The sequence below is a fragment of the Dermacentor silvarum genome, chromosome 7 (genome assembly GCF_013339745.2).
Source record: "Dermacentor silvarum isolate Dsil-2018 chromosome 7, BIME_Dsil_1.4, whole genome shotgun sequence".
Taxonomy (NCBI): Eukaryota; Metazoa; Arthropoda; class Arachnida; order Ixodida; family Ixodidae; genus Dermacentor; species Dermacentor silvarum.
In genome coordinates, this window is record NC_051160.1 from 57,788,297 (window position 1) to 57,813,163 (window position 24,867).

At 51.0% G+C, this 24,867-nt stretch overlaps 3 protein-coding genes across 3 annotated transcripts; all 3 read right to left on the minus strand.

Moving 5' to 3' along the window:
• Window positions 1-4,284: 4,284 nt before the first annotated feature.
• Window positions 4,285-9,040, minus strand: LOC119458884 (uncharacterized). Its single transcript, XM_049671490.1, has 3 exons — window positions 8,908-9,040; window positions 7,137-8,760; window positions 4,285-4,810 (listed from the first exon to the last, which is right to left on the minus strand). The coding sequence occupies exons 1-3, from the start codon at window positions 9,038-9,040 to the stop codon at window positions 4,285-4,287; spliced, it is 2,283 nt and encodes a 760-aa protein (XP_049527447.1).
• Window positions 9,041-9,161: 121 nt separating this feature from the next.
• Window positions 9,162-10,975, minus strand: LOC125947125 (transcriptional regulatory protein AlgP-like). The gene is made up of 2 exons (XM_049671491.1): window positions 9,268-10,975; window positions 9,162-9,199 (listed from the first exon to the last, which is right to left on the minus strand). Exons 1-2 carry the CDS (start codon window positions 10,973-10,975, stop codon window positions 9,162-9,164), a joined length of 1,746 nt encoding a protein of 581 aa, XP_049527448.1.
• Window positions 10,976-11,332: 357 nt separating this feature from the next.
• On the minus strand, window positions 11,333-16,343 carry LOC125947126 (titin-like). The gene is made up of 2 exons (XM_049671493.1): window positions 15,156-16,343; window positions 11,333-13,327 (listed from the first exon to the last, which is right to left on the minus strand). The coding sequence occupies exons 1-2, from the start codon at window positions 16,341-16,343 to the stop codon at window positions 11,333-11,335; spliced, it is 3,183 nt and encodes a 1,060-aa protein (XP_049527450.1).
• Window positions 16,344-24,867: the final 8,524 nt, after the last annotated feature.

A 24,867-nucleotide genomic window follows, 5' to 3' on the forward strand; every position in this document is an offset into this window, starting at 1 on the left:
CGGAGGCCCCGATTTCTTATCAGGACCTAAATAAATTTCGTACTCACTCACTCGGATGGTATTAGGGACCACAGAGTTGTATTCTTACTAGAAACAACATACATTATCGCGAAGAAAAGGGTGAAAATGATCTAAGAGAGATTATGTCAAGAAAATCGACTTGAAGCATTTAAAATTTCCTCCACGGCTGAGCAAGCATCCTTATGATAATGTCATAGAGAGGAGGCTCCCGGAGAAACAATGCGGGGAATGAAAAAGGAAAAAAAAATCACAAGCCGCTCCACTGTCGAGAAAATGGTGGAAAACGAAGGTTGTCGTTTGTTTCTTCGGTGTTTCTCCGAACGAATTGCACTGATGAGTACCACGTTGTGCTCGAACCACAACCGGTCACACACACTGCGCAGCTGGCTCCGAAGTTCCGGTTGAGAAAGTGGCGTTGAAACCTAGCCGCCGGACCGGGGAAGTTGGTGCTATAGTTGCCGAGGCGTGCACCATCGTTGTCGGGTTCTTAGAGTGCAAGACGACGCTGTCGCAGGCGTTCCGCTTCGTTTGCCGTAAACTCAGGGTCGGCGGCTCTTCGCTGACGTTTCCTCTGGGCTTCGGCAGCCCTCACGCTAGAATCGGCACTTTGACGACGAACCCTTTCCCAAGCGAGGCGCCGTTGCTCAAAAACGCAGCCTGCTCCTCGGCGGAACGCACCACGCACGGCCTTCTCATCCTGGTGCCAAGACTGATCTGAGGCGAGGGAAGTCTGGCGGACCGCGTGCCAACCCTTTTTCCTTCCCTTTCCCTCCCCGCGACACCCGAACCGACCATGGTTGGTCGAGTGCATCACATGATTCGGCGGCGCCGGAGCTGGAACAGCTGCTCTTCACTGGGAGCAGCCGGGTTTTTATAGCGTGACACCCCCACCACCGCCAACACTCGTGAGGCAATACAAGCTTCGCTTGAAAAATGTATGCCACTTTGTCGAAACTGTGCTTTTAAATTGTTTTCTCTTAAGAATGAAAAACGTCGACGTTCTTCTGCCTCCTCTTCTTTTATTTCTAAGGCAAATACCTTCGGCGGGTGACTGCATTTGAAGTGTTGAGCCACGCAAGCCATGAAATAATGGGGAAGCTTACGCATCATGGGCGCTTTAAGCTTACGTATAAGCATGCGAAAAAAAAGAAAACTATAAATACGCTGGAGAAACAAAACAGCCATAGTTACACTTAGCAGTAAGCTGCATTACCGACAGGTGATCGAGTGCCCAGCACCGAAAAGCGTCGGCACTCAAAGAGGAAATGGCCTACCCTTTCTGGGCCAATCTCCAGTCGTGGCTATTAGACCTATGCACCCCCATTTAAAGCATAGCCTTTGTAAACTGAACCTAGCTGTGACACAGGCCGCGAACCATTTCGCGGAAAAGGAATAAAAGTAATGAAAGAAAACTGATTATTAACAAGGCACACAGCTGCGCAAGGGTAATTGCACAATGCACTGTGGCTGACGTCCAGAGCCGAGGCCCCGGGCGAAATGATAATTGAGGAAGTCAAGCAAAATTGTTGCTGTTGTTGTTGCTGTCGAGCTGAGTGATCGTGGCGTATACCCACAGTGGGGGATTGGCCACGAATATGGTGGGTAAAAAAAAAAAAAACCCAATAAGGACTAGGAAATTAACAATGTGGAAGTTGAAATCTGTAAACAAGAACTCTAGGGTGCAGGTAAGAGGTAAAGCGTATAAAAACACAGTTCTACAAAAACGAAGCATGAAATAAATAAGAAGTCTAAGTTGGCGAAACGGAGCTTCGAGGAGTCTTTATTTTTGTATCGCGAATCGACGACAGAACAAACATAAAGGATCATTGCTGCGCTAATTTTACTTCTCATTGTACTTGTTTTTCGAACTTTTAATGCAAATTTCAAGCTATATACCATTCATCTTCAAGTAATTCTGCATGATTTATCTTATCCTTATTTTCTTTACCTCCTTTATTGCCTTTTTTCTTTTTATTATACCGCACGCTTCATATAGGGTGCTTCGCCGCACAGCATATAGGCTGAGGTTATGGGCCGCAGTCTTGAAATCATCCTTATCAACATCGCTACACGAACGAAGTCTTCCACAGTCTATCCTTAACCACACTATATTTCCTGCGGTAATTCATTTGTGCTTTCGCAATAATATAGCGTTCAATTGTTTGATCGAAAGCACTTCACTGTATCGTTACGAAGGTGGAGCCACAAAACCTCGGCAGGGGAAAAGGGGATGTTGCCAGAGTGCCCTTGCTTCGCTCGATTTCAGAATAGAGTCTTGGTCAAGGTCCGTGTCGGTCGGCCGGCCAAGGAGTGAATAAACTTTATTTCAGAGATCAGGCTGTCGATGGCCGGAGGAGGTATAGTTGAGGTATACCTCAACATATGCAAGAAACTGCCAGTTCTGCAATACGGCAAACACCATTTACCACATGGTCTGGGAATGCAAAAAGAATGCATGGACAATGCCCATCGAAACACCAACCGAACAACAGTGGGAGACCCAGCTGACAAGCACAAGTCCCGAGGACCAACTACGGCTGGTGAACAGGTATAGGCTCCAAGGAGGTTGTAAAGAAATTTCGCTGGAATGGCAGCCCCCGTAGCTTCTTACCAGCAGAGGTGAAGCCAGCACTGTCCTCCCATTCACCTCTGAAACAGAGCCTCTAGAGCTGAAGCCCGCTCACAGCACAAGTGCTTTTGCTCTGTTTATGTAAACGAAAGGCTCATTGGAAAATAACAGCCAGTCGCTTCCAGTTGAAAATAAGAAGACAGGTACAGCGCACTCGCTGCGGAGATGTGACCGAGGTACTCTCGTGGATATACATAGTAACTAAAATGCTACTGAAGGTCACCAAAGGTCACAGTGCTACTAAATGTGTCCCGATTGGCTACGCCCTCTACTTCTGCGAGGCCGCATTATGCAAACTGCAGGAATAGCACTCCCGCGTTCAGTCTCTCGCAAACGCCTCTTAGATAAGTGACAAGTGGTGCAGGCCGGGGTTTTTGGGAACAGCGCATAGATGAAAAGGCGAGCACGTGGCGCTAGGCCTCGAAAGGAACAGCACGAAGGAATAATGCAAGAGAAACCCTGCACCGAGCGCTTCTACTTTGATTTGATGATAATTGCACTCACCTGTGCCTGGGGATCCATCGGCAAGTGTCAACCCTACGACGTGTCCAGGCACCTGTGTACGCGGAAGACAGTCATCGCATCTTGTGGCTGTGTCCTGGTACTAACGACATTAGGTACAAGATGCTTACAGAGGCTAAACTAAGCAGATTTTGCCGGAGGACTTTACCCGTTGGGTAATGCACAAGTGCGCGCATTCATTGCTGCAGTACCTGCATCAAACAGGGCTGCAAGCAGCTGACGTCTTTTCCCAACATTTTTCTACATATGCCTTGCGTAAAGTTCACCAAATGAAATATATAAAAAAAGGTGCTCTCTCTCTCTCTCGAAGCGACTGTGTGGAGCACAAAGACATTGTGTGTCGTTTAGACCGCGTTTCTGTGCAACATCCTCGGACGAGCACGAGAGCGCCTGCAGTGCTCACATGCCCCGTTATCCAGGAGCCTTGTGGTCTTCATCGGTGTTACGCTGAAGAACACTGCGAAAGAGGTCCTGGACCACGGTCTTCACCACCTTTTCTGCCGATCAATATACTTTGACAACTTCTTTCTCAAACAGGCAGTTTGCCCGCTGCTGCCACTGTGCAACTACGACGACAATTTAATGCATACGCGACAGTTATCTAATTTATTTTTGAATTTCTTCTACTCCACACAATGAAGCCGTCTACAGCATACGCAGTTAAGATCTTGCGATCGTGCAACTTCGCGGCGACTCGAATCGCTCGCAATCTTAACGCAACAATTGCGCATATACTCTAATTCTAACATACCGCAATACGATTTCGTTGGTAAGAGGAAGCAATTTCTTCAGCTGGCATTGCGAACACGAAATTTAATGCTTCGGGAAATGATTGAACTTTTCGCGCTTTCAGCGGAAGGCCCCCAAAGACGCTAGAAAACATACCACATTCTAAACGTACGGAACGCACACCGGGGCTTATACTACGCCGCGTGTAAATGCCTACATACATAATTTCTCGAAAGTTCCTCGTGGAACGTGACATCACGTTCAGAGTCCCGGTTCCTTACGGTCGCCGGTCGGGTATGCACCGGTCGCCGGTCGGTCGCCGGTCACTAAAATATGCTGCGCTCCCGTGGCACTCGAGCGCATGTTGCGGCAGCGCCCGGCCGCTAGTGCCGCTTCAGCACGTTACACGTGAGCGTCTTGGGCGCCATGCCGGTGGTGGGCGCACAGCCGAACTCGCGCGCGAACTCGTCGACGTGCCGCAGCGCCGCGTTGACGCGGTAGTGCGCGGGAAGCCAGTGGCCCCGGTGTTCGGCGTAGACGCTGTCCGCCGACTCGCAGTTGTCTAGCGCGTAGTACAGAAAAAACAGGGCGTCCGAGGTCATGTTGGGAAGGTCCTTGAACCGGAAGTCGACCCGCCAAATACGTCGCACGTTCAAGTGGTCGTCGAAGGCGCGCAGGGCGAGCTTGATGGCCGCCACGTGCTGGAGCAAGGCCGCCCTGGACTTTGTGGAATCGACGGACACGGGGCCGCGCAGGGCTGCCGGCAACCGGCGCAGGTCATCCTCGAAGCAGGAGAGGAGGCGATCGAGCTGCCGCCTGGTGACGTCGTTGAGCGCAATCGGGGCGTTTCGCTCGTAGATGTTGGGGAAGAGAAGCTGCACCAGGGCGCGGTAGAAGCGGACGGCCACCCTGCGATCGGGAGAGTGTACATGTGATAATGGTTTAGTAGTCGGTGAAGCATAAAGGACAATTTTTGCAGGCCTTGCAAAGCTATACGCTGGGCTGGACGGGCAGAGCCTGTCATTCAAGAATGCATGCTTAAGATTGAAAAAAAAAAGGTGAACAGAAGAAACTAAGAAACGTGCATCGAGGTGTTAAATCTAATTACCAGTAGGGCGATTGTACAAGCTGAGCAAGAAAACACCTAAAACGATAAACACCTAATATATTTCACCTTTAGCTGACAGGCAATGGCTACATAGCTTTTCAATTACGAACTGTCGCGCTGATTGGTCCTGCCTAACTGTTGAGGCGAACCAGCGCTAAAAAGGAAGAACTCACAGGAAGGGGGGAAGAAGACAAGCACTTGTGTTCGTCCCCATTCCTGTGTGTCTCTCTTTAACGCTATTTGTACTGATATGCAAACATCGTAGAGTTAATACTTGTGAAAAGACCTGAGGATGTGTACATTTACGAACACAGTAAGGGGGGGGGGGAGGGTGAGGAAGGGCCGATATAGTTGTACGTACAAACTGTTCGGACGACCTGTTGCAGGACCAATCGTGCTAACAACCGATCCCACATAGCTTTCATATAGGTTCCAAATAACTGGAGCAGTCGTCTACCTTGACGCGCCTTACGTTGTGTCCGACGGCGCATCTTATAGTATGCGATACGATTCAGCTTTCAAACTGACGCGTACTACCAACAGCCGCATCGAGCAAGCATCGAGCATGATGCAGCAGGCACAGCCACCACATTTCCGACGCTCCATATGTGGTGTCGGAACACCGCGGGATACTCTGCGCACGAAGGGACCACGTGCCTTCCTGTGCTGGCCTGTTGCGTGAAGGCCAACAAGCGAACTTCCACGGAACTTGCTTCACGTTTTCAGAGGTCTGCTCAGAACTCGTTTCGTCAGCGTATATTCTAATGGTGCTTTCCCCGTTGTCATTGCTAAGACGCGCGCCACGGGTGTTTGCTTCAGTCGACGACTACATCGAACACATTTCAGTCTTGGGCCCGTTCACAGCGCTTTGCAAAGCACGCGCGCTCCAACGTCGGGCGACGAAGCGCTGGAAGCAAATCGAAAGTACGATAACGGGACATTAAAGAGATACATTAAGTTCAGCTGCGTCAGTAAGGTGCTTTTGCGATAGCGAAGCAAGACGGCTACTCTTATACCGTGACATATGGCTGAACAAACCCGAGAAGACGCAAGTACCAAAGACGGGTAGCTGCGTGCCCGCCACGAAGTTTCTGCACCAGCTGGAAGTGACGTCCCGGGTTCAGTCCAGCGCATACTCGGGTTTTATAGTTCAACAGTTAACAAGAGATCGCATCGAATTATAACAAAACCAGATTACCAATCCACAAAGTTTAGAGAACTAAGTGAATGCGGACCCGGTGCAAATATAACCTAATATCAGTGATGCTACACTACCATACCGGCGCTGAAATGTACGAGCGAAATTTAAGAAAGGCATGCTTTACCGCTATTTATTTTCTCCACCAGCAGTCGATGCTTTTTCCGTAGAGCCAATGAAAACTGATTTATAGAATACCTTAATAACCTAGACTGATTTAGCGTTCCTCTTCAACGCATGCCCAGGAGTTTTGGACATTGTCCCTTCCCTTCGGCATTTTGTTGAACAGCTTAACCGCTATACATCAGCGTAACTTAATGGGCAACAATTAAAAAAAATTGTACCATCAATAGATCGGCCGAGTTTCAAAAAGCTTTCGGTAGCAACGTCGAGAGTGTCCTTCCTTCAAATAACGACACTTGTTACGACACTTATTCGGGACATCGTACTGCGTTGTAGAAGTGTTTTGTTCCTGAACAACACACTGCTACAGCACAGCACAAAGGGCCGACTATGTGCCGTAAATGCATATGCTGTCAGAAGCAATTACCCCTTCGACGTTGCTATTTGAAATCTGTCGAAAGGTGTACGATGTCCTGAACTACTATGTTTTTTAAATGGCTGCCGACCGAGTAACGCTGGTGCATTGCGGTGAAGTTCAACAGATTGCCGAAGTGCAATGTCAAAGATTCCTGGGCGTGTCTCTTTAGATGGCAACCACAAGGAAGTGAATATCAGGCGTATTTCGGCATGCCGTTACACGGCGTCAGTTTACGCTGAACGATGACTGCTCTGTAACGCCAAGCTAAACGTGTTTGATTCGGCTATACCGGCTGCAACGACAACCCTATAGTGTACGCATTTGGACGTATTTGGGTCATAAACAGGGAGTGATATTGCTCCTTGCGCACAGTAAACGCTGAGCGCACCTGGACAGATGGAAGGCGAACATGGTGCTGTTGGCCGGCACCGACGTGTTGAAGAGCGCCATGGACACGTGCACCAGTTGGCGCATCACCTCGTACTCCGGCACCGTGGCGAGTTCGGAGCGCGGTTCGCCCCTCAGTGCCAGCACGTCGCGGCCGCTCTTGAGGATCGCCTGGAGCCGCTTCTGCTCCTGCAGCATGGACACCTGGTGGAAGAAACGCAGTGGGTGCTCACTGCGGCGAGGTATCTCGCTCGGTGCCGGAGCGCAGGGCTCCGAAGATGCGTCCCGGAAGCTCGCCATGCGGTTCCTCTTGAGCCGGTAGCGCACGATGAGCGCCGACAGCTCGTCGATCCAGGCCACCAACTCGTGGTGGCGGCCGAACGAGGTCTGCATCCGGGATAGCCAGTCGGCCAGGGGCAGGTCGGTGTGCCACATGCCGCGAAGGTTCACGGCCGCCTTGGCGAAGCACCCGGGCAGCAGCTGTTGCACCGCCAGCAGGCAGAGGGTCTTGGTCTGCGAGACGTCTGGTAGGGTGCGGTCGAGCACGTCCTTGGCGAAGACCTGCCGCAAGCTGGCGAACTTTTCCGGGAAGAAAGGCGCCATCTTGGCGAGCGCCACGAAGCCCAAATAGTTGGCCACGGCGTGCGCCGGCAGTTCCTGCATGGCCGACGTCAGGTGGTTGCGCATGTAGTCGGCAGACTTGAGCACCACTTCGGTCGTGCCGTCGATGGCGATTATGCCGCTGAAAACACGTTCGAGGAAGAACTTGTAGCCGGTGTCCAGGTCGATGAGCTTGATTAGCGTGTAGGATAGAGGACCGGTGTCAGGGCTGGCGGCAGACGCGGGAGACGAACCGATGCGTATGAAGACCCTCATGACCTCGTCGATGTGCTTCTTGCCGGACGCCGCGGAGAACCTAGTCATGATTTCCTTGAGGGCGGCACTGAACAGTTCCGTCACGGCAGGCCTGGACGCGTCGTTACAAGAGAAGAGCAGGCGTGGTTTATCAAGCTCGATGGCCGCGGTTTCGAGCACCTTGGGGCTGACGCCGACGCTGACGGAGGCCAAAGCGGCCACGTTAAGGTCCCGCACTAGTTCTCCTGCAAACGTCCAGGCCACCGAAGTTGTGACTGCATCGGGTTTGAGAACCGGCCATTCTTTGATTACCCAGTCACGGAAGAACTGCCGGGCAACTCCGACAACTGTGTCGCCATCGTTTCCGACCTGATCCCGTCTCAAGCAGCCCCCGTGCAGATCAGCAGCTACCCTGACGTCCGTGTCCGGCATGCCCAGCAGCACGGGCTCAAGATTGACCACGAGCCTGTCTTGTAGCATCGTGTCCATAGACTGGACGCCACCAGCTCCCGAGCCCGGAATCGGGTGCACTTTACTCCAACCATCGCACACGTACTCATAAAAGTTGTCGCAGGGATTTTTGTCTGTACTAAGAAGCGACTTCAAGTACGCGCCTTCGGCTTTGCAGACGTCGGTGGAACACTCGTATATCTTTGAGTACGGCGGCGGAAGTGTCACCGTGGCAGCATCGGTGATACTACCGCTGGTGGTGGTTGTCACAACCTCATTGTATGGCCAGAAAAATGCTATCAGCAGAGCAACGATCAAGGCTGTGATCAAGAAGATGCAACACGGAATTAGTGGAAACGTTCTAGTCTGAACATAATGCTCGGGCGGCGCGCGTTGCTTGGCCTTTTCCCTCCGGGATTCCTTCTCGCCTTTCTTTTTGACCCGAAGATCCGAGGCGTTAGACTCACTTCTTTCTTTCTTGTGCTTTTTGTTCTTTTTCTTAGACTTTTTCGCCGAAGGCTTCGTATCCGAAGTTTGCTCCCCCTCTTTCGTCGTGGTTTCAGCCTTCTCGCGGAACTCGCGTTCTTCTTTCTCCGCCATTCGCGCGGCGTAGCATTTGTGCTTCTTTTTCTTGGACCCTTTTCGAAGCGGCTGTAGCTCGGATGTTTCCTCATCAACTTTAATCATTGCATCAGCCTTCGCCTTTGCTTTCGCCTTCGCTTTACGCTTGGCCTTCACCATGGCCTTTCTCCGCTTGTACTGCGACAGGGTTTCGTCTTTGTGCTTGGCGCACTTATGCCCGCCGTGAGCCTTGCGCTTTGGCGCACTCATGACGGCTGCTTTGAATTCTCTGGCCGGATGGGAAACTGGCTCTGGCGTCTTTGTCGGAGGCGCTTCCTTGGCTACTTCAGGGGGCGGTATCGGAGCTTCTACTACAGGTGGCGGTTTTGGAGGTTCTTCCTTTGGTGCCGCTGGGGGCGCTTTCGTTTCTTCAGGTTGCACGGGCGGCTTTTCCACAGGTATCACGGATGATTTTTTCTCGTCCAGGGGAATAATAGCCTTGGAATCCGTTACGTGAAGCGGATGCCCCGTTTCTTTTAATGGTTCCTCCGGCTTTGCAACAGGGGCGGCCACAGGCGCTGGAGCCTTGGGTTCTTCTGCCAGTGTCGACGCCTTGCGTGACTGGCTCGCTGTCTCCTGCGGTGCAGCCGGCGCCTCGACAGGCAGTTCCTGGGATTCTCTCACTTGGACGCACGCTTTGTAAAGGCGATAGCCAACATATTCTTCATCTTCGACGGGAGGCTGCGTTGGCAGAACAGCAATTGCCTTCTGCAGTTCCGCCGCTGACTTGTCCACTTTTGTTGGCGGTGCCTGGGAAGGCTCGCTTGTGCTCTTCGGTAGGGACGGTTTCCTCCCCTTTTCTGCTTCTTTCTGCGTGGCTTTCGGGGCTTCTTGAGACCCCTTAGCTGCACCTTGTTCTTTTTTCACTTCTGCGGCGGTGGCGGCTACTTTACCTGCCGGTGGTTTGGGTGCAGCCTGAGTCTTTCCCGCTTGCAGTGCAGCCGCTGCTGGAGCTGAAGTTACTGAAGCAGGTTTCGGCGTCGTCGACGCCTTCACGTCCTTCGAGGCAGCCGTTGCCGTAGGTGGCTTTCCAGGCTCCGGTTTGGCTTCCGGCTTTTTAGCTTCTGCCTTCACGTCCTTCGAGGCAGCCGTTGCCGTAGGTGGCTTTCCAGGCTCCGGTTTGGCTTCCGGCTTTTTAGCTTCTGCCTTCACGCCAGTCTCTGGGTCAGCAGAAGCTGATTTTGCTGGTGTCGCGGGAAGCAGTGGCGCGGAAGCGGTTTTTGCCTCTCCGCCGGGATGTTTGGAGTCTGGAGTTTTTGCAGCTTCCTTGACAACCTTTTGATGTTCTGGTGGTACAGCTTGCGCTGTACTTGAAGGTGCTGATTGCCGTCTCGCAGTGGCCAATTGCAACGGAGGCTTATGGGAGGTGGGCTTCGCTTCTGATACTTTCTCGGGCTTCGGTACAGCCGCAGATTCTGGCGGTTCAGGTTTCGCGTGTGCCGACGCTACCTCGCTTGATGGCTTGGCGGCAGGAGCGCCAGGTTGCGTTTTTTCGGGAGCCGCTGGAATGGTCGCCGGTGGAGCGGGTTCTGCTGGGGCAGGTTTCGTCTCCACCTTAGCAGCATCTGCTGGCGCTGCCATGGCTGGCTTAGACATTGTTTCCTGCGAAGGTTTCCCAGTAGGTGCGATGGATGGTGGTTGTTCGGCCTTCAAATCTTTCGTACCACTACCTTGAGACTGTAGGTCTGGCTTGACAACCAATGAGATCGCGTCCTTTGAAGGCTTTCCGACCGCTAGGGTGGAGGGTTGCCTATCAACTGTCGCACTGCTCGCTGCAGCTTCTGTCGCTGGTTTGGTAGATGTTGAAGACTTTGCGGCAGGAATGGCTGATGGCGTTTTTTCAGCCTTCGAGGCGCCCGCTTCAGCATGTTCCGTTGGTTTGGCAGGTGTCGAAACCGCCTCCTTTGAAGGCATTGCGACAGGGTGAGCGGATGGCGTTTTTTCGTCTTTCTTAGCGCTCACTTGCTCCGTGGGTTTGGCCGGCGTTGTTACTGCAGCCTTTGAAGCCTTCGCAGCAGGTGCGACAGAAGGCGCTTTTTCAGCCTTTGTAGCACTCGCTTGAATTTCTTTCACGTCTTTGGCATGTGTCGGAGCTACCTCCTGTGATGGTTTTGATACATGAGGGGCGGGGGAGGGCTTTTCATCTTTCTTAGCCGTCGCTTCAGCATGTGTCGCCTAATTTGGCCGGTGTCGATACTGCCTCCTTTGAAGCCTTCAGCGTTGGCGGGACGGAAGGGGCGCGTTTCTCCTCCGGTGCTTTCTGTGGTTCTCCTAGAGACTGGCTGGTTCTGGCGGAGGACCTATCTTCTTGAGTGAATCAACCTTTGGTGGTACAGGTAGGGATTTCCCTGTCGGAGCTGCCGTGGAATGCTTAGGGGTTGGAACTTCAGTATGGGATTTCTCGTGGTCCTGTTTGGCACCTGCCGATTTAACGACTGCTGTCGCAGTTTCTTTCGGTAATACCTTTGATGGGACGCCTGCTCCTTCTTTCGAAGTCTCGGCAGGTGCAGCTCCTGGCCGTGATTGGGCAATCGAGGCACGCTTGGAGTGGAGCTGCGGCGTCTTCGGCGGCGGCGCCGGGCTGTAGTCCCAAAGCATCGCCTCGCGGAAGTCTTTGTGCTCGGTTGACATTGTGATTATGCGCATGCCTGGAGGCGCTGGTGGAATAGGCACGGACGGAGCACCGACGGAAACGCGGGGCGCGGCCAGAGCCGTAGTAGCAGAGACTCGCCGACGGCTTGGTCGGTCCGACGTGCCTTGGACGGCAACGGCAAAGGGCCTTGTGGCAGGAGCACCCGCGGCGGCCTTGGCCGTGGATGCGGCAACTTTTTTTTCGACAATCAAGGGCTTGGCTCGCGCCATGACACTGTCGGCGATGAGCGCGGGGTCACGCGCACACGCCTTGAGTGGCCGCAGTCCTTTCGGTAAGCGTCGATGCTGCGGGCGACTGTCGGGAGCGGCTACTGGCACTGGGGGTTTCTCTGGCGGCTTTTCGGGAAGCTTTTCTGGCGGTTTCCCGGGCGGCTTTTCTGGTGGCTGCTCTGGTGGCTTTTCTGGCGGCTTCTCTGGCAGTTGATCTGGTGGCTTCTGGGCAGGCTGCTCGTCACCTAACTGGTCATGAGTTGCCATGTAAAAAGGCCGAGCTAAAATACGCCCTTTGGCTTCATGGCTGTCCATGGGCGCCTGCGGCATCGAGAGCGTAATTGCAGGACTGGCTGGCCGGCCACACGTGGCACCTGTGTCTTCACCACCTTCATGTAGCTCATCGACTGTATGGAAACTAGCCACAAATGGCCGAATAGCAACTACTCTCTTTCCTCCTGGAGTAGGAGGAGGAAGAGGGACCACCGGCTTGCTGGGAGCTACCCGTTCTTTTGACGGCTTGCGGGCTGCAACCCCCGCTTTCGGCGTTGTCGTTCCACTTCGAGCCACTGACGGTCGTCTTTGCAGCGATTCCTTGCTGGATTGCTTGGTAACGGCGCCTGGAGTGGTGTCGCGGACGTTTCCCCGAAGCGGGCGGACGGCGACGCCAGCAGGTTTCGGCTGTGGAGGCGGAGTAGTCTCTCGTTTTGCTGGTCCCATGGGTTGCGCCAAGCTAGTGCGACGGGATGTAGGCCGTCCTGGGTCTCTCCTTGGAAGAGTCCAGGAGAATTTCTTGGTTGCCGGTGGGACTCCTCCGATTCCCTGCGTCGACCAGCGTATTTTACTCGTAGTATGTTTGGGATACATGAGTAGTTCGGTGTAAGAAAGAGCTTCCTTTGACCGGGGTAGAAAGCCTTCAAGGTCCACTTTTGGTTCCGGGTCCACCTCCTCCGCAACAGGTTTCGCAACTGCCTTCGGACGACGTTTGGGGTACTCGAGCAGTTCGGTATAAGCGAGTGCTTCCTTGGACTGAGGCATGAAGCGTTCAAGGTCCACTTTTGGTTCTGAGTCAGCCTTCTTTAAAGCGGGTTTCGGAGCTGCCTTCGGACGACGTTTGGGGTAGCCGAGCAATTCGGTGTACGCGAGGGCTTCCTTGGACTGAGGCATGAAGCGTTCCAGATCCACCGGGTATCCCTCGTCAGTGTATTCCTCTCCTTTCTCGGCGAGTTGAGAATCGTCGCTTGGCTTAGGCGGCCCTGCCAGAGAGGGCGCCTTGCCGGGACGAATCTTCACCGCGGCAAAGATGTGCTCCACGAAAGATTGCGAGCTGCCGGTGCGGCTTGCCGTTGCCAAAGCTGGTTCCGCCATTGTGGCGTGATGCCTCTTCGTGATGTCCACAAAGACCTAAGGAAGTTGTTCGCAAAGTTACTACCCCAAGAATGAAAAAAGTTTTTCTTTTTTCGCGATTAAGTCATCGAGCGCTTGGCAAGCCAGACTGCATGTATTTCGCATTTTGTGTAGTCGTACACGAGACACTTGGCACCATTTACAAAACGTGTGCTTACACTATAATTGTTCTTGAAAGTAGGCGACAGCCAATCATTATGTCAGACGTATTAGTGAAGGTGACTGGCCAACGACCAAATAGTGCTTAAGAACAAAAAGCTTTTCAAATTCGGCCTCAGTTCAATATCATTTTGCTTTATCATATTTACGGGTGGATAATCACCACCTCATCGCGAAGTGCATGTACATAAGAGATTTGCGTGATAATTGGCCTGCATTCACAAAGCAGTGAATCATAGACTACATGATTTCGTAAAGAACACTAGCGAATCGAGATAATGTCTGAAATGTTGGCGAGTATGGGCTTTGCGTCGAAAAATACACTGAGCGAAAAGCCCATAATTTCTGACCGTTATTGACTGCCTCTAATATAGAGGATAGGATATATATATATATATATATATATATATATATATATATATATATATATACAGGGTGTTTCAGCGAACACTTTCAAAATTTATTTAAGGTTGCTTGTGGCAGATAGCCCAATTTTAGTTCATGAGCTGGTCTACTCGCAGAGGCGGACATTACTTGCACAAGAAATTGAAATGCATAATCGACTGATTAACAAAAATTCACTAATTAAGTTTTTCACTAATTACCTGATGGCCCATATTGCAATTCACAAATTGTAGCCGTGGAGTTCGCAAGGCGGATCCACTTGGAACGAATTCTCGGGATGACACCAGTTTCGAAATATTAATTCCCGAACTTTGCGGAGAAATGCATTGACGTTCCAGTTAGGTTCTTAAAAAAACGTCGCTTCATGCATTGAAGCACAAACTTAACTGGAACGCCAATGCATTTCTCCTCAAAGTTCGGGAATTAATATCTCGAAACTGGTGTCATCCTGAGAATTAATTCTAAGTGGATCCGCCTTGCGAACTCCACGGCTACAATTTGTAAATTGCACTATGGAGCATCAGGTAATTAGTTAAAAACTTAAGTAGTAAATTTATGTTAATCAGTCGATTATGCATTTCAATTTTTTGTGGAAGTAATGTCCGCCTCAGAGTATACCAGCTCATTAACCAGAATTGGGCTATCTGCCACCGGCAATCTTAAATAAATTTTGAAAGTGTTCGCTGAAACACCCTGTATATGATGAAATAGTGAAAGAACAGAAAATTCTGCATTTGGCGGGTAGCCACATGCTGTTTCGTTAAGTTCTCGCTAATTATCGTGGCGTAATAGTCACGCTTTTTAAAGGCCAACTCAAATAAAATTTCACTTAGACTAACCTTGTTTTAAATAAGTTGTACATACCACGGAAACCATCTTGGCTCAGAACGCGGTTCAGAACTTCGTTCTAGTTGGAGTTTAATGTAGCGCGGTTGTTTTATTACGCCTATCTGGTTTGCCTTACGCTTGCGCATTAAGGTGAGCGCTAAGGTAAGTCTGCGCCTTACAAAAATACGCACGATATAGTTCACATTTAAAGAAAAAAACCCAAGTTGTACCCCAGCCCCCACTAAGGTAAGATTTGATGCGTAGGCTCGGTGAATGACTTTATCAACAGGCGTCTATACGTATCGCGCCAGGTGGACCACCTTTTCAGTAGTGTAACAGAAACGTTTAAGCTGCATTGAAATAAGGGTGCTTCTTCTTAAGAAAGTGCCACATTAGAATATAGATTGGACATAACTGCCATCGTGTACATTACCTCCAGCTGTCGCCCAACACCCAAGTTGGAGGGAACACGGCGCCGGTCCTCCAAACCGCTTGTGATTGAGGCCGTCGATCGTTCCGCGTCTTCGCTCCATGGTCTCGAGCTGCGGAGGCTTCGGATGCCTCCCGTCGACGAACTGCTCGGAAGTACTCTCGAGGTAGCCTGCGCACTGGGCTTGCCCGCCGTACCTCTCGCGAGGGCGCCTTCCGATGAGATTTCTTGGCGGCTACGGCTCCTTTCTCCACTGCTACTTGCAGTCGTGGTGGACCCTTCGACCTGAGTCTTCCACGCCGCGTAGCACGTCACGTCTCCCATCGCGCTGACCGCGTCGAGTTTGCGCTCGCCTCGCGACGTGGTCGGTAACGACAACGCCCTGGGTGAGGAAGGAGCCCAATGCTTGGTGTCGCGAGGTTGTCTCGCTAGGGACGGGGTCACTGAAGGGCGATGTCGTGTCCGAGATGGCTCATCCTGCTGCGGTGACGATTTGCCGGTGACACCTACGGGTACCGCGGCGAGCAGCGATGCTTGCGTCTGCGAATACCCTGCGAGTATTGGTTGCTGCTCAAGCTGCGTGGCCACAGAAACTCTCTCTCGTGCTAGACGCTGGGACTGTGGCACTCGGTGCAAACCTCGGCACTTTCTGTGCTTCTCGGACACCCGTGGTAGCTTTCCGTGTGCTTCAAGGTCGTTCGGCGAAGTACGGGATCGTGATTCATCATGGCCGCCCTCAGGATGGTGTCCGTGGCCCCCAGCAGCCGTCGGTACAACGGCCTCCCTTGTCGTTGCATCGAGAAAATGACGCCCTCTCTCCCGCGACGTACGCCGCTTCGGGATGCCAGACCACGCGGAAGACTTCTCTCTCGCGATGGAGGCACCTTTTGTTAAAGATGGCGGCGACGTTGAGCTGGACGTGAACCGGCACCGCGCGCGGCCACGACTGCTCGGTTTGTCGGCACGACTGATGGAACTCGCTGCCCAAGCAGCCTCGACTGACGTGGGCGGCGAACTGTCTGCATCATCGGACGAGTGTTCGGGTCGAGTTGGGCCTTCGACGAGGCGACGACCAGCCATTGCCGTCGAGGGTGCTGCGCGTGGCTCGGGCGTCTTTCCCTGGCGGTCGAGCTCACCCGGCGAGCTGCTTTCCTGTGCGGTCTTCTTGACATCTCGTTCCGATCGCTTCATGCTCACTGCGCTGTGCTCAGCGATCGTTCTTTGAGGTCTGCGCCTGTCGTCGCAACGGGGCGATAATCTCTGAGGCCAGGCGCTCGCGTGGTAGCACGGAACGTGACTCGTTTCATTTTCGTTTTCCTTCTATGCTGGCACATACTACAGTTGTTGTTCTTACCTGGGAGCATGGCTCGTACACACCAGGGGGATTGGCCACACTGGAAGTAATGAAACGTGCACCAAACAAAAGACAAAGAAGGCTTAGAAGTGAACAACAATAAAAAAAAGACATTAGGCAACTCAACTGACCATAAATAGCGCGAAAAAACAAGTGACAAGAAAGAAACACGATACAAGCGCTGCATCGTGTTTCTTTGTCGTCCTTAGTTTTCTTTTTTGCGCATTTTTTCGTCAGTATGGAATACCAACTCGCCCAGAATTCAGTACTTTTAGGTACCTTATCCATGAAAAATTTCGAGAGGACTTATTCATAAGAAGAGGGAAAGGAATAAAGTACACCACAGTCGGTACCTTCGCAGCGTAATCTTCCGTTCACTTCAATGAACTTGTGTATAGCTGCAATAATAGACCCGTGGCTTGTGCCTATAGTTGAGAAGCAACAAAGATCAATATGGTTGATGTTGATAATGCTAAACCCAGATTACCAGTCAGACGTACTAGAAACATTCTGCGACGGGAGGAGAAGCGGCGGCGGTGGGCCAAAAAGAAGTTCTCAATTGTTTCTGGTTCGTTAGAACAAGAGCAAAGTAGTTACGGATAAACCAGATCTAGGAAGGTAAAATTTTAGGTGGGGAACTCTACAACGAAAGCTTGATAACGTCACCTTGCATTGTCGTGAAAGGCATTTTGCCCGTGTTGCACGGGAATTTTACTAGTTGAATATCATCAGAGGATATTAGGGATGATTCATTACACTTCAGGAGCAAAAGGCGCGTAAATCTGGCTCCTGCTGTAAAAGAAAAGTTAGGAAGAACATTTAAAACCGGACCCGTTATTACGACGATGCGAGCGAGTTACCGAACTCATTTAGAAAGCTTCCACTGTTTCCGGGGACACAAACAAAGCGGACTTCAGACACACTATCCGGCACAAGTCTCGACTCAGGTTCTGTCTGCCGTCTTCCTGCTTGCTTCATGATGACGATGATCCGAGAAAATCGCTCATATTGCAAACTGAAGGATTGACCAAGAAGCGAATGAGAATGTTAAAGTAGATACAACAATGCGATTAACATTCTTTGGGAACTCATTTTAACGCATGGAACAGTGCAAATAAACAGGGACAAATGAAGAATACACACGACAACATGGTGCTGTGCTGTAGCGCCGTATTGTCTTTTATTCTTCATTTTGACATTTGACGTTTCTCTTGACGTTTGTAATCTATGTGAGGGCGCCAATTGAGTTTATCATTGTTAATCTCTACTGGACATTTTAGGGAGGTCAATTCATGAATTACTTCTCGGCGATGCATGACTGAAATGTGAACAGGAAGACGAGGGAAATCTGAGAGCCCGCTTTTTAACACTTAAACACATATGACGTCCACGACTAAAGTGAAAACAAGTATTGCACATTTATAGAACATGATAATTAAAGTGTATGTCACTCACTGAGACAAGAAAAGCAATGTAATCGGCGCGTACATACATGAACCTATTGATGTAACGACAGAACTGCAAATTCATAGACAGCTACGCGAAGTAAATATAGTGGTTGTATTGGCCTTATAAACTTGTAAACATTGGCTTACTAAATTAGCAAGCATGCTGTCACGCGCGCACAGACAAACATGAACACATTTCACTCGATGACAGCGGAACCTCGTTGGAGTGAGGAAGGGCGGCAGCAGCTGCAAGCGAATTGACCTTCGTGCTGCCTCTCGCATCAAAGCGAACTAAGCGGCGAAAACACAGCGCGCATCGCAGTTCGCTTTTAAGATACTTCCCGCGCGGCCGCGTCATAAGCAGCAGCCGCCGGAGTAGAACGCCTCCTCCTTCCCCTCCCCCCGGTGCCTTGCGCGCGACGGAATATCGCTTTATAATAGGTCCCGCGCGGTCGCGTCATACGCAGCACCGCCGGAGTAGAACGCCTCCTCTTTCCCCTGCCCCCGGTGCCTTGCGCGCGACGGAAGATCGCTTTCAGGATAGGGCCCGGCGGCCGCGTCATACGCTGTAGCCGCCGGAGTAGAACGCCTCCTCTTTTTCCTGCCCCCGGTGCCTTGCGCGCGACGGAAGATCGCTTTCAGGATAGGGCCCGGCGGCCGCGTCATACGCTGTAGCCGCCGGAGTAGAACGCCTCCTCTTTCCCCTGCCCCCGGTGCCTTGCGCGCGACGGAAGATCGCTTTCAGGATAGGGCCCGGCGGCCGCGTCATACGCTGTAGCCGCCGGAGTAGAACGCCTCCTCTTTCCCCTGCCCCCGGGGCCTTGCGCGCGACGGAAGATCGCTTTCAGGATAGGGCCCGGTGGCCGTGTAATACGCAGAAGCCGCCGGAGTAGAACGCCTCCTCCTTCCCCTCCCCCCGGTGCCTTGCGCGCGACGGAATATCGCTTTTAAGATAGGTCCCGCGCGGTCGCGTCATACGCAGCACCGCCGGAGTAGAACGCCTCCTCTTTCCCCTGCCCCCGGTGCCTTGCGCGCGACGGAAGATCGCTTTCAGGATAGGGCCCGGCGGCCGCGTCATACGCTGTAGCCGCCGGAGTAGAACGCCTCCTCTTTCCCCTGCCCCCGGTGCCTTGCGCGCGACGGAAGATCGCTTTCAGGATAGGTCCCGCGCGGTCGCGTCATACGCATGTAGCCGCCGGAGTAGAACGCCTCCTCTTTCCCCTGCCCCCCGGTGCCTTGCGTGCGACGGAATATCGCTTTTAAGATAGGGCCCGGCGGCCGCGTCATACGCTGCAGCCGCCGGAGTAGAACGCCTCCTCTTTCCCCTGCCCCCGGGGCCTTGCGCGCGACGGAAGATCGCTTTCAGGATAGGGCCCGGCGGCCGTGTCATACGCAGAAGCCGCCGGAGTAGGACGCCTCCTCCTTCCCTTCCCCCCGGTGTCTTGTGCGCGACGGAAGATCGCTTTCAAGATAGCAGCCGCGCGGCCGCGTCATACGCAGCAGCCGTCGGAGGCCACGGGTGGACTTCACGGCAGCGCCGCATGATGGCGCAGCGTATCGAAAGGAAAGCGCGACAGATGAGTTTGGCTGCAGTGCACGCCTCACACATGACGCGTTTAGATGGAGGAAATACGGTGAAAATCGTGAAAATCGCTTGAGTGAAAATCGCATTAACGGTCAACATTCATCACGAGTCATGGGATTGGTTCTACATGATTTGTTTTCGCATGTTACGCCTTTTTATAAGTTCGCGTTGTTAAACAGCCCACCCAACTTATGGAAAAAAAAAACCCCACAGCCCCTCGGGTTATCGTAGAAAATTTCCTTTTTACGTCCTTTTTGCGTATTTTATAGTTTTTTATTGTTGTTCTCAGTCTTCTCTACTCAAACCTGGCCCTCGATCAGCTGTCTTAGTTAAGATTTATGCTCTTTTTTGCCCCACTAGCTCGTAGTGTCCCACTACACCAGTGACCCATGATGGCGTGAAAGAGGTTAGATACGGACATACCGCAAACTGGTCGAAGCACCCAAAAGAATGCCAATGGCATTAAAACCCGGGGAGGTAGCTAAAATTGCTGCGCGTTAAGAAGTGTGCGCCTTGGAGGGTCTCTCAGTCTAGGGATGCTCTGGCCGCCCACGTCAACGTAGTATCGATGACGGAATACGGAACGTCATGTGGTCAATACAGCGGTCGGATACAGAAGGCAGGAACTTCATGGAAGCCGATGAAGAAGAAGACAGTGGATGCTTTTCGCCACGCAGTTCGCGACCCATGTTTTGAGACAACAACAGCAACAATAACCTCGCTCATTTGGACGAAGACCATTGAAGACGTCTGAATTCGAGTCCCTTGCAACGATAGACGGCTGAGGTAAGGAAGCAGAAATGTGGGGTGTCGTCAGGTGAACCATGGGTGCGTATCTGCTAAGGGCAAGGTTTCCCGGCGAGCACGTGTCACGGCGAGGAGATAAAGGGGGGACTAATGACAGAAGTAAATAACGTATTTTCATTCTGGGAAGCCGCTCTTGTAGGGTGACGCGACGTCATCGTGCCTCGTTGTCTCTTAGTAGGGTAGACAGACTTAAGCCTAGGAATACAGGCCACAGATGGGACGATCGACACACGACTGTATAGTGCAGGCATCTACACGCCTGAAACTTTATCAATGAGTGTCCGAGGCATTCACGTAGGAGCAAAACGTGGTTGATGCGACCACTGCGAAATCACAATGAACAGTTGCCATCAAAAGTCTGGAGACCACAAATGTCGCGAATGAAAAAAAAAAAAAATGTTTGCCATAAGATATTGGAAATTGTCGCTGATGTCGTGCATGATCTGGAAAGTTTTACTACTCCTCGAGAAACACACTCACACACACGCACAAAGACGGGCTACCTTTTGGTAAACGGATTGACCGCACACTAGCCTTGAAAGTTACATAATCCGTAATTTCACTCAATTTTGTCCCCAGCAATACCACTTTGTGATGCTAGCAAATAGAGGTGCGATATTGTGCTGCGTGCTTCATTTGCCAACTCTGTGCTATTTTAAATGCACATTGCTCCTATGAGATAAGCTTACGTTTCCACAACTCGCGATCTTGTTTTGTTGTCGGGCACTATGCCTGCACACAAAAGCTGTCCTCTTTCAGTTAAATCTGAATTTCAGAAAAGTTAGACACACCTTCATAGCTAATTCGAACTTAAGATTTCGTACAGAACATATAAACAAGTACTTATAGCTTTAACAATCAACACCTGATAGGCATGAGAGATAATGCACCCTCGAGGCATTCGTCAAGCATCCGACTTCTACCGTCATCCTTCAGTGTTTCCTTCACTTAGTAGCCACCTGCGAACCCATTTCAGTAGTTTTTGAGTGTTAATATTTTTTCGTTGAGTCATTGTCATCTTTGCCGAGTCATGCTCATGACTATGACTTCTACCATGATCCTTTAGTGTTTCCTTCACTTAGCAGCCCCGTCCGAGCCCATTCCACCGATTTTTGAGTGTTAATGTTTTTTTTCGCGGAGTCATTGTCATTTTGCTGAGTCATGGTCATGACTATGACGTCTACTGCTATCATTTAGCGTTTCCCTCACTTTGTACCCGCTTCCGTACCCAATCCACCGGTGTTTGAGTGTTAATCTGTTTTCGTTGAGTCATTGTTATTTTTGTTGAGTCATGGTAATTGTTGAGTCATTACAATATTCTACTATCATTATCATTACCATCGTAACCATACTTACACCCATTACTGCCATTAATTATCGGTTCTTGGCCACTTTTCGGGTTTCTTGACTCATTTTCCCGCTTTGCCATGCTAATTATTATAATTATTTTAATAACAATCACGATCGTTTATAGATATTTATATTCACCATGTAATTACCTACCGATTGATATATAATGTTATGGGGTTTGTAATTACGTTAATGCGTTATCAATTTTTTGTACATATTTTTTCGATTTTTGGGACCACTTTTTCAATGTAAACTCAAAACCAGACATATAAGGCTTTCGCCTTAGGGCCCATTCACACTTGCGACTAGGCGAGGTCGCGCGACCAAGTTAGTCGCAAAGCGACCAGTCGCAAGTAGTCGCAAATGGTCGCTTTTCTCGAAAGGCGACCGTTTCGGGCCAGCCGCTCGCTGCTCGATTTTTCAGTCGCGCGACCGCAGTCGCAGAACAGCTGAACCAATCAGATGCGAAGGAACAGGACGTCCGTATACGCTGACGCTTATTTTACGCGACGATGACGTTGCAAGCAGACGTGAACGGCAAATCGCGAGACATTTCGGTTTAGCGAATCGTCGGTCACATTTGTCAGTGTGAACATCGTTCGTCTTGAGTAGCTTTCTGGTCACCAGTCACAATCGGTCGCGGGACGTTGTCTAGTCGCAAGTGTGAAGCTGCCCTTAATAACTGTGTTCAAACCTGAAAATTATGTAACTTTATTGGCCGCGGCTGTGCACTACCTCCGAGATCGGCCTAGATAAGTGGGTTGAAAGATAGCCGATAAAGAAAAGTAGTGGCAAGGTCGCTAAGAAAGACGATGGATTTAATTAATAAACATAAATGAAATTGTCCCATGCCAGGATTCAGACAGAGGACTCGTAGCACAACAGCTCGTTTCTACTTAGTCAACTTACGTTTACTTCAATTCATACTGCCACTAGAGCTAGGAATCTTACACTTCGCGTAATATTCTAACATGTTGCTATCGCACTCATTTCTTTGCCCTCATGGCAAAACTGTGATAATTTTTTCTCTGCAAATTAGACTGCACGGATTGTCTCGGCCGGTGCGAGAGGTTCCTGATACTCGCTGTTGCAGCCAATATCAGGATTATAGCGTCTGTTTACTTAACTGGTTCGTACGCTAGATTCCGCCTAACCGCTACGCAATCAGCAACTTCCAAGCAAAGACCCACCGGTATGCCCTTCCGAAGAGTCGAAGCAGTTGCAATCCGGATCCGCGTGATATGCAGACTGCGTCCCACAAGGCTGAAAATCTCTACTTTCTACTCCCGGACACGTCGCTTAAAACAAGTGAAATAAGGTGACAAAGCATAGCGAAACTGGTTTTAGCTCATGAACCAAGAAGCCGTCAACTCGATGACAAACCGCTAAAAGTTTGAACCGCGAGGGCATAGGTCACGAGGGAGGTCAATGATGGTGAACATTATTCTGCGTTTACGACCGCTGAACAAGAGACGTGATACTCAAAAGCACCACATACAATTATGAATAGTAATTTCCTGCTCTTTGTCATGTTAGAAATACGTTATGGTAAGAGTGGGAAAAAGCTTGTTGATTAAAATTGCGCTTAATACCTTAATACGGCGCGTCTAGCGGGGGATAATGTGCCATGGTATAACATTCTTGAAGTGGAAGTACTATGCTCTTTTATTGCAATAGCAATTATATGGACACTCCAAAGCAGATTTCTGCCGTCGGCGTCGCTGTCGTCGTCGCCGTCGCCGTCGCCGTTGCCGTGAGGTTCCGTATGACGTCAATGGAGATGAAATCGTCGCCGCGCGCCGCCGAACGCTGTATCATAGAGAAAGAAAAAAAAGTTAACTTTTTTTTCTTTCTCTATGGCTGTATGTGCGAGTGAAAGGGCGCGAGGGATGCACTCTTTCACGGGGAGTGAACCCACGGCGGAGAACAAACGCGCGTTCTGCGCCGTGCTTCCTTAAGGGCTGCAGAAGTAGGCGTCTCTTTCCTCCTTTACAATCACCATATATGTAGAGCAAACGCGCCTTCTTCCGACGCGCTAAAGGCGGTGGGGGGGGGGGGGGGAGGGAAGGGAGGTGACTTTTAGCTGCGGCACCAAGTGCCTATTTATATAAGAGGCTCCGGCACCAGTCAGCAACGCCGCACGCATTTTGTGCGAACGCGGGCAAAACGCCGACGGCGTCGACATTAGTTCTGCGTGTTGCCGGTGCTGCTGCATGTCCAAGTTTATACAGCTGATAAAGCTAATATCGTTACTCCGTATAGCTCTCTACAAATTTGCTATCGCAATTGATGCTTCGCCTTTCAGGTGAAACTGCGACAACTTTTTCTTAGCAGCGCCGCGGTCGATTTTTGTCGCCCTCTGTGGCGATTAAACTTGAGAGTGAGCGGTACCTGACAATGACACTTCAAAATGTTGCGATAACATTCAGAGGAACGTCCTAGACTGCTACTTCTGGCTTGTCCCTTTCAGACACCATGGTGGCACAAGGTCATCCCCCAAACTTTCATTTAACCGTACGCCTCGCCACTGCGCAAAGATTGGCTTTGAAGAGCTGTCAGATGAGATGACTACGCCCACGTCATCCCTTTAATTCAAACAGCCGAATTTGTCAAGACTTGATTTAATAAAAGTAGAAAGAAGCATGACATTATACCTGAACATGACGTCCTTTTTCCTCCTCTGCATCAGGTTACTTGCATTGTGATAGCAATTATAGAGACGCCGGAGGCGCATTCGTGGCATAGGCGCCGTTGTCTAGGGAGCCTACATGCAACGCCGCATGTAGGCACCCTACCGTTGTCATGCTGTCCTTAAGGTCTTTTATCCAGGAACCTTAGCTGTCCTAGAAGGATATAATTTTTATTGCGATAGCAATTATATGGACACTCAAAAGCAGATTTCTGCCGTCGGCGTCGCCGTCGCCGTCGCCGTGAGGTTCCGTATGACGTCAATGGAGATTAAATCGTCGCCGCGTGCCGCCGAACGCTGTATGTGCGAGTGAAAGGGCGCGAGGGACGCGCGCTTTCACGGGGAGTGAACGCACGGCGGAGAACAAACGCGCGTTCTGCGCTGTGCTCCCTTAAGGGCTGCAGAAGTAGGCGTCTCTTTCCTCCTCTACAATCACCATATATGTAGAGTAAACGTACCTTCTTCCGACGCGCGAAAGGCTG

What these genes read in the sequence shown, in the direction of transcription:
- LOC119458884 (XM_049671490.1), bottom strand. Translation starts at nt 9,040, where the DNA reads ATGGCGGAGAAAGAAGAACGCGAGTTCCGCGAGAAGGCTGAAACCACG. An exon ending in AAAGCACAAGAAAGAAAGAA is followed by an intron (nt 8,761 to 8,907) that starts GTGAGTCTAACG and finishes TCTTGATCACAG; the next exon opens with CCTTGATCGTTGCTCTGCTG. An exon ending in TTCGCCTTCCATCTGTCCAG is followed by an intron (nt 4,811 to 7,136) that starts GTGCGCTCAGCG and finishes TCCCGATCGCAG; the next exon opens with GGTGGCCGTCCGCTTCTACC.
- LOC125947125 (XM_049671491.1), bottom strand. Translation starts at nt 10,975, where the DNA reads ATGCCTTCAAAGGAGGCGGTTTCGACACCTGCCAAACCAACGGAACAT. An exon ending in ATTCAAAGCAGCCGTCATGA is followed by an intron (nt 9,200 to 9,267) that starts GTGCGCCAAAGC and finishes ACCCTGTCGCAG; the next exon opens with TACAAGCGGAGAAAGGCCAT.
- LOC125947126 (XM_049671493.1), bottom strand. Translation starts at nt 16,343, where the DNA reads ATGAAGCGATCGGAACGAGATGTCAAGAAGACCGCACAGGAAAGCAGC. An exon ending in GTGTTGGGCGACAGCTGGAG is followed by an intron (nt 13,328 to 15,155) that starts GTAATGTACACG and finishes CAACTTCCTTAG; the next exon opens with GTCTTTGTGGACATCACGAA.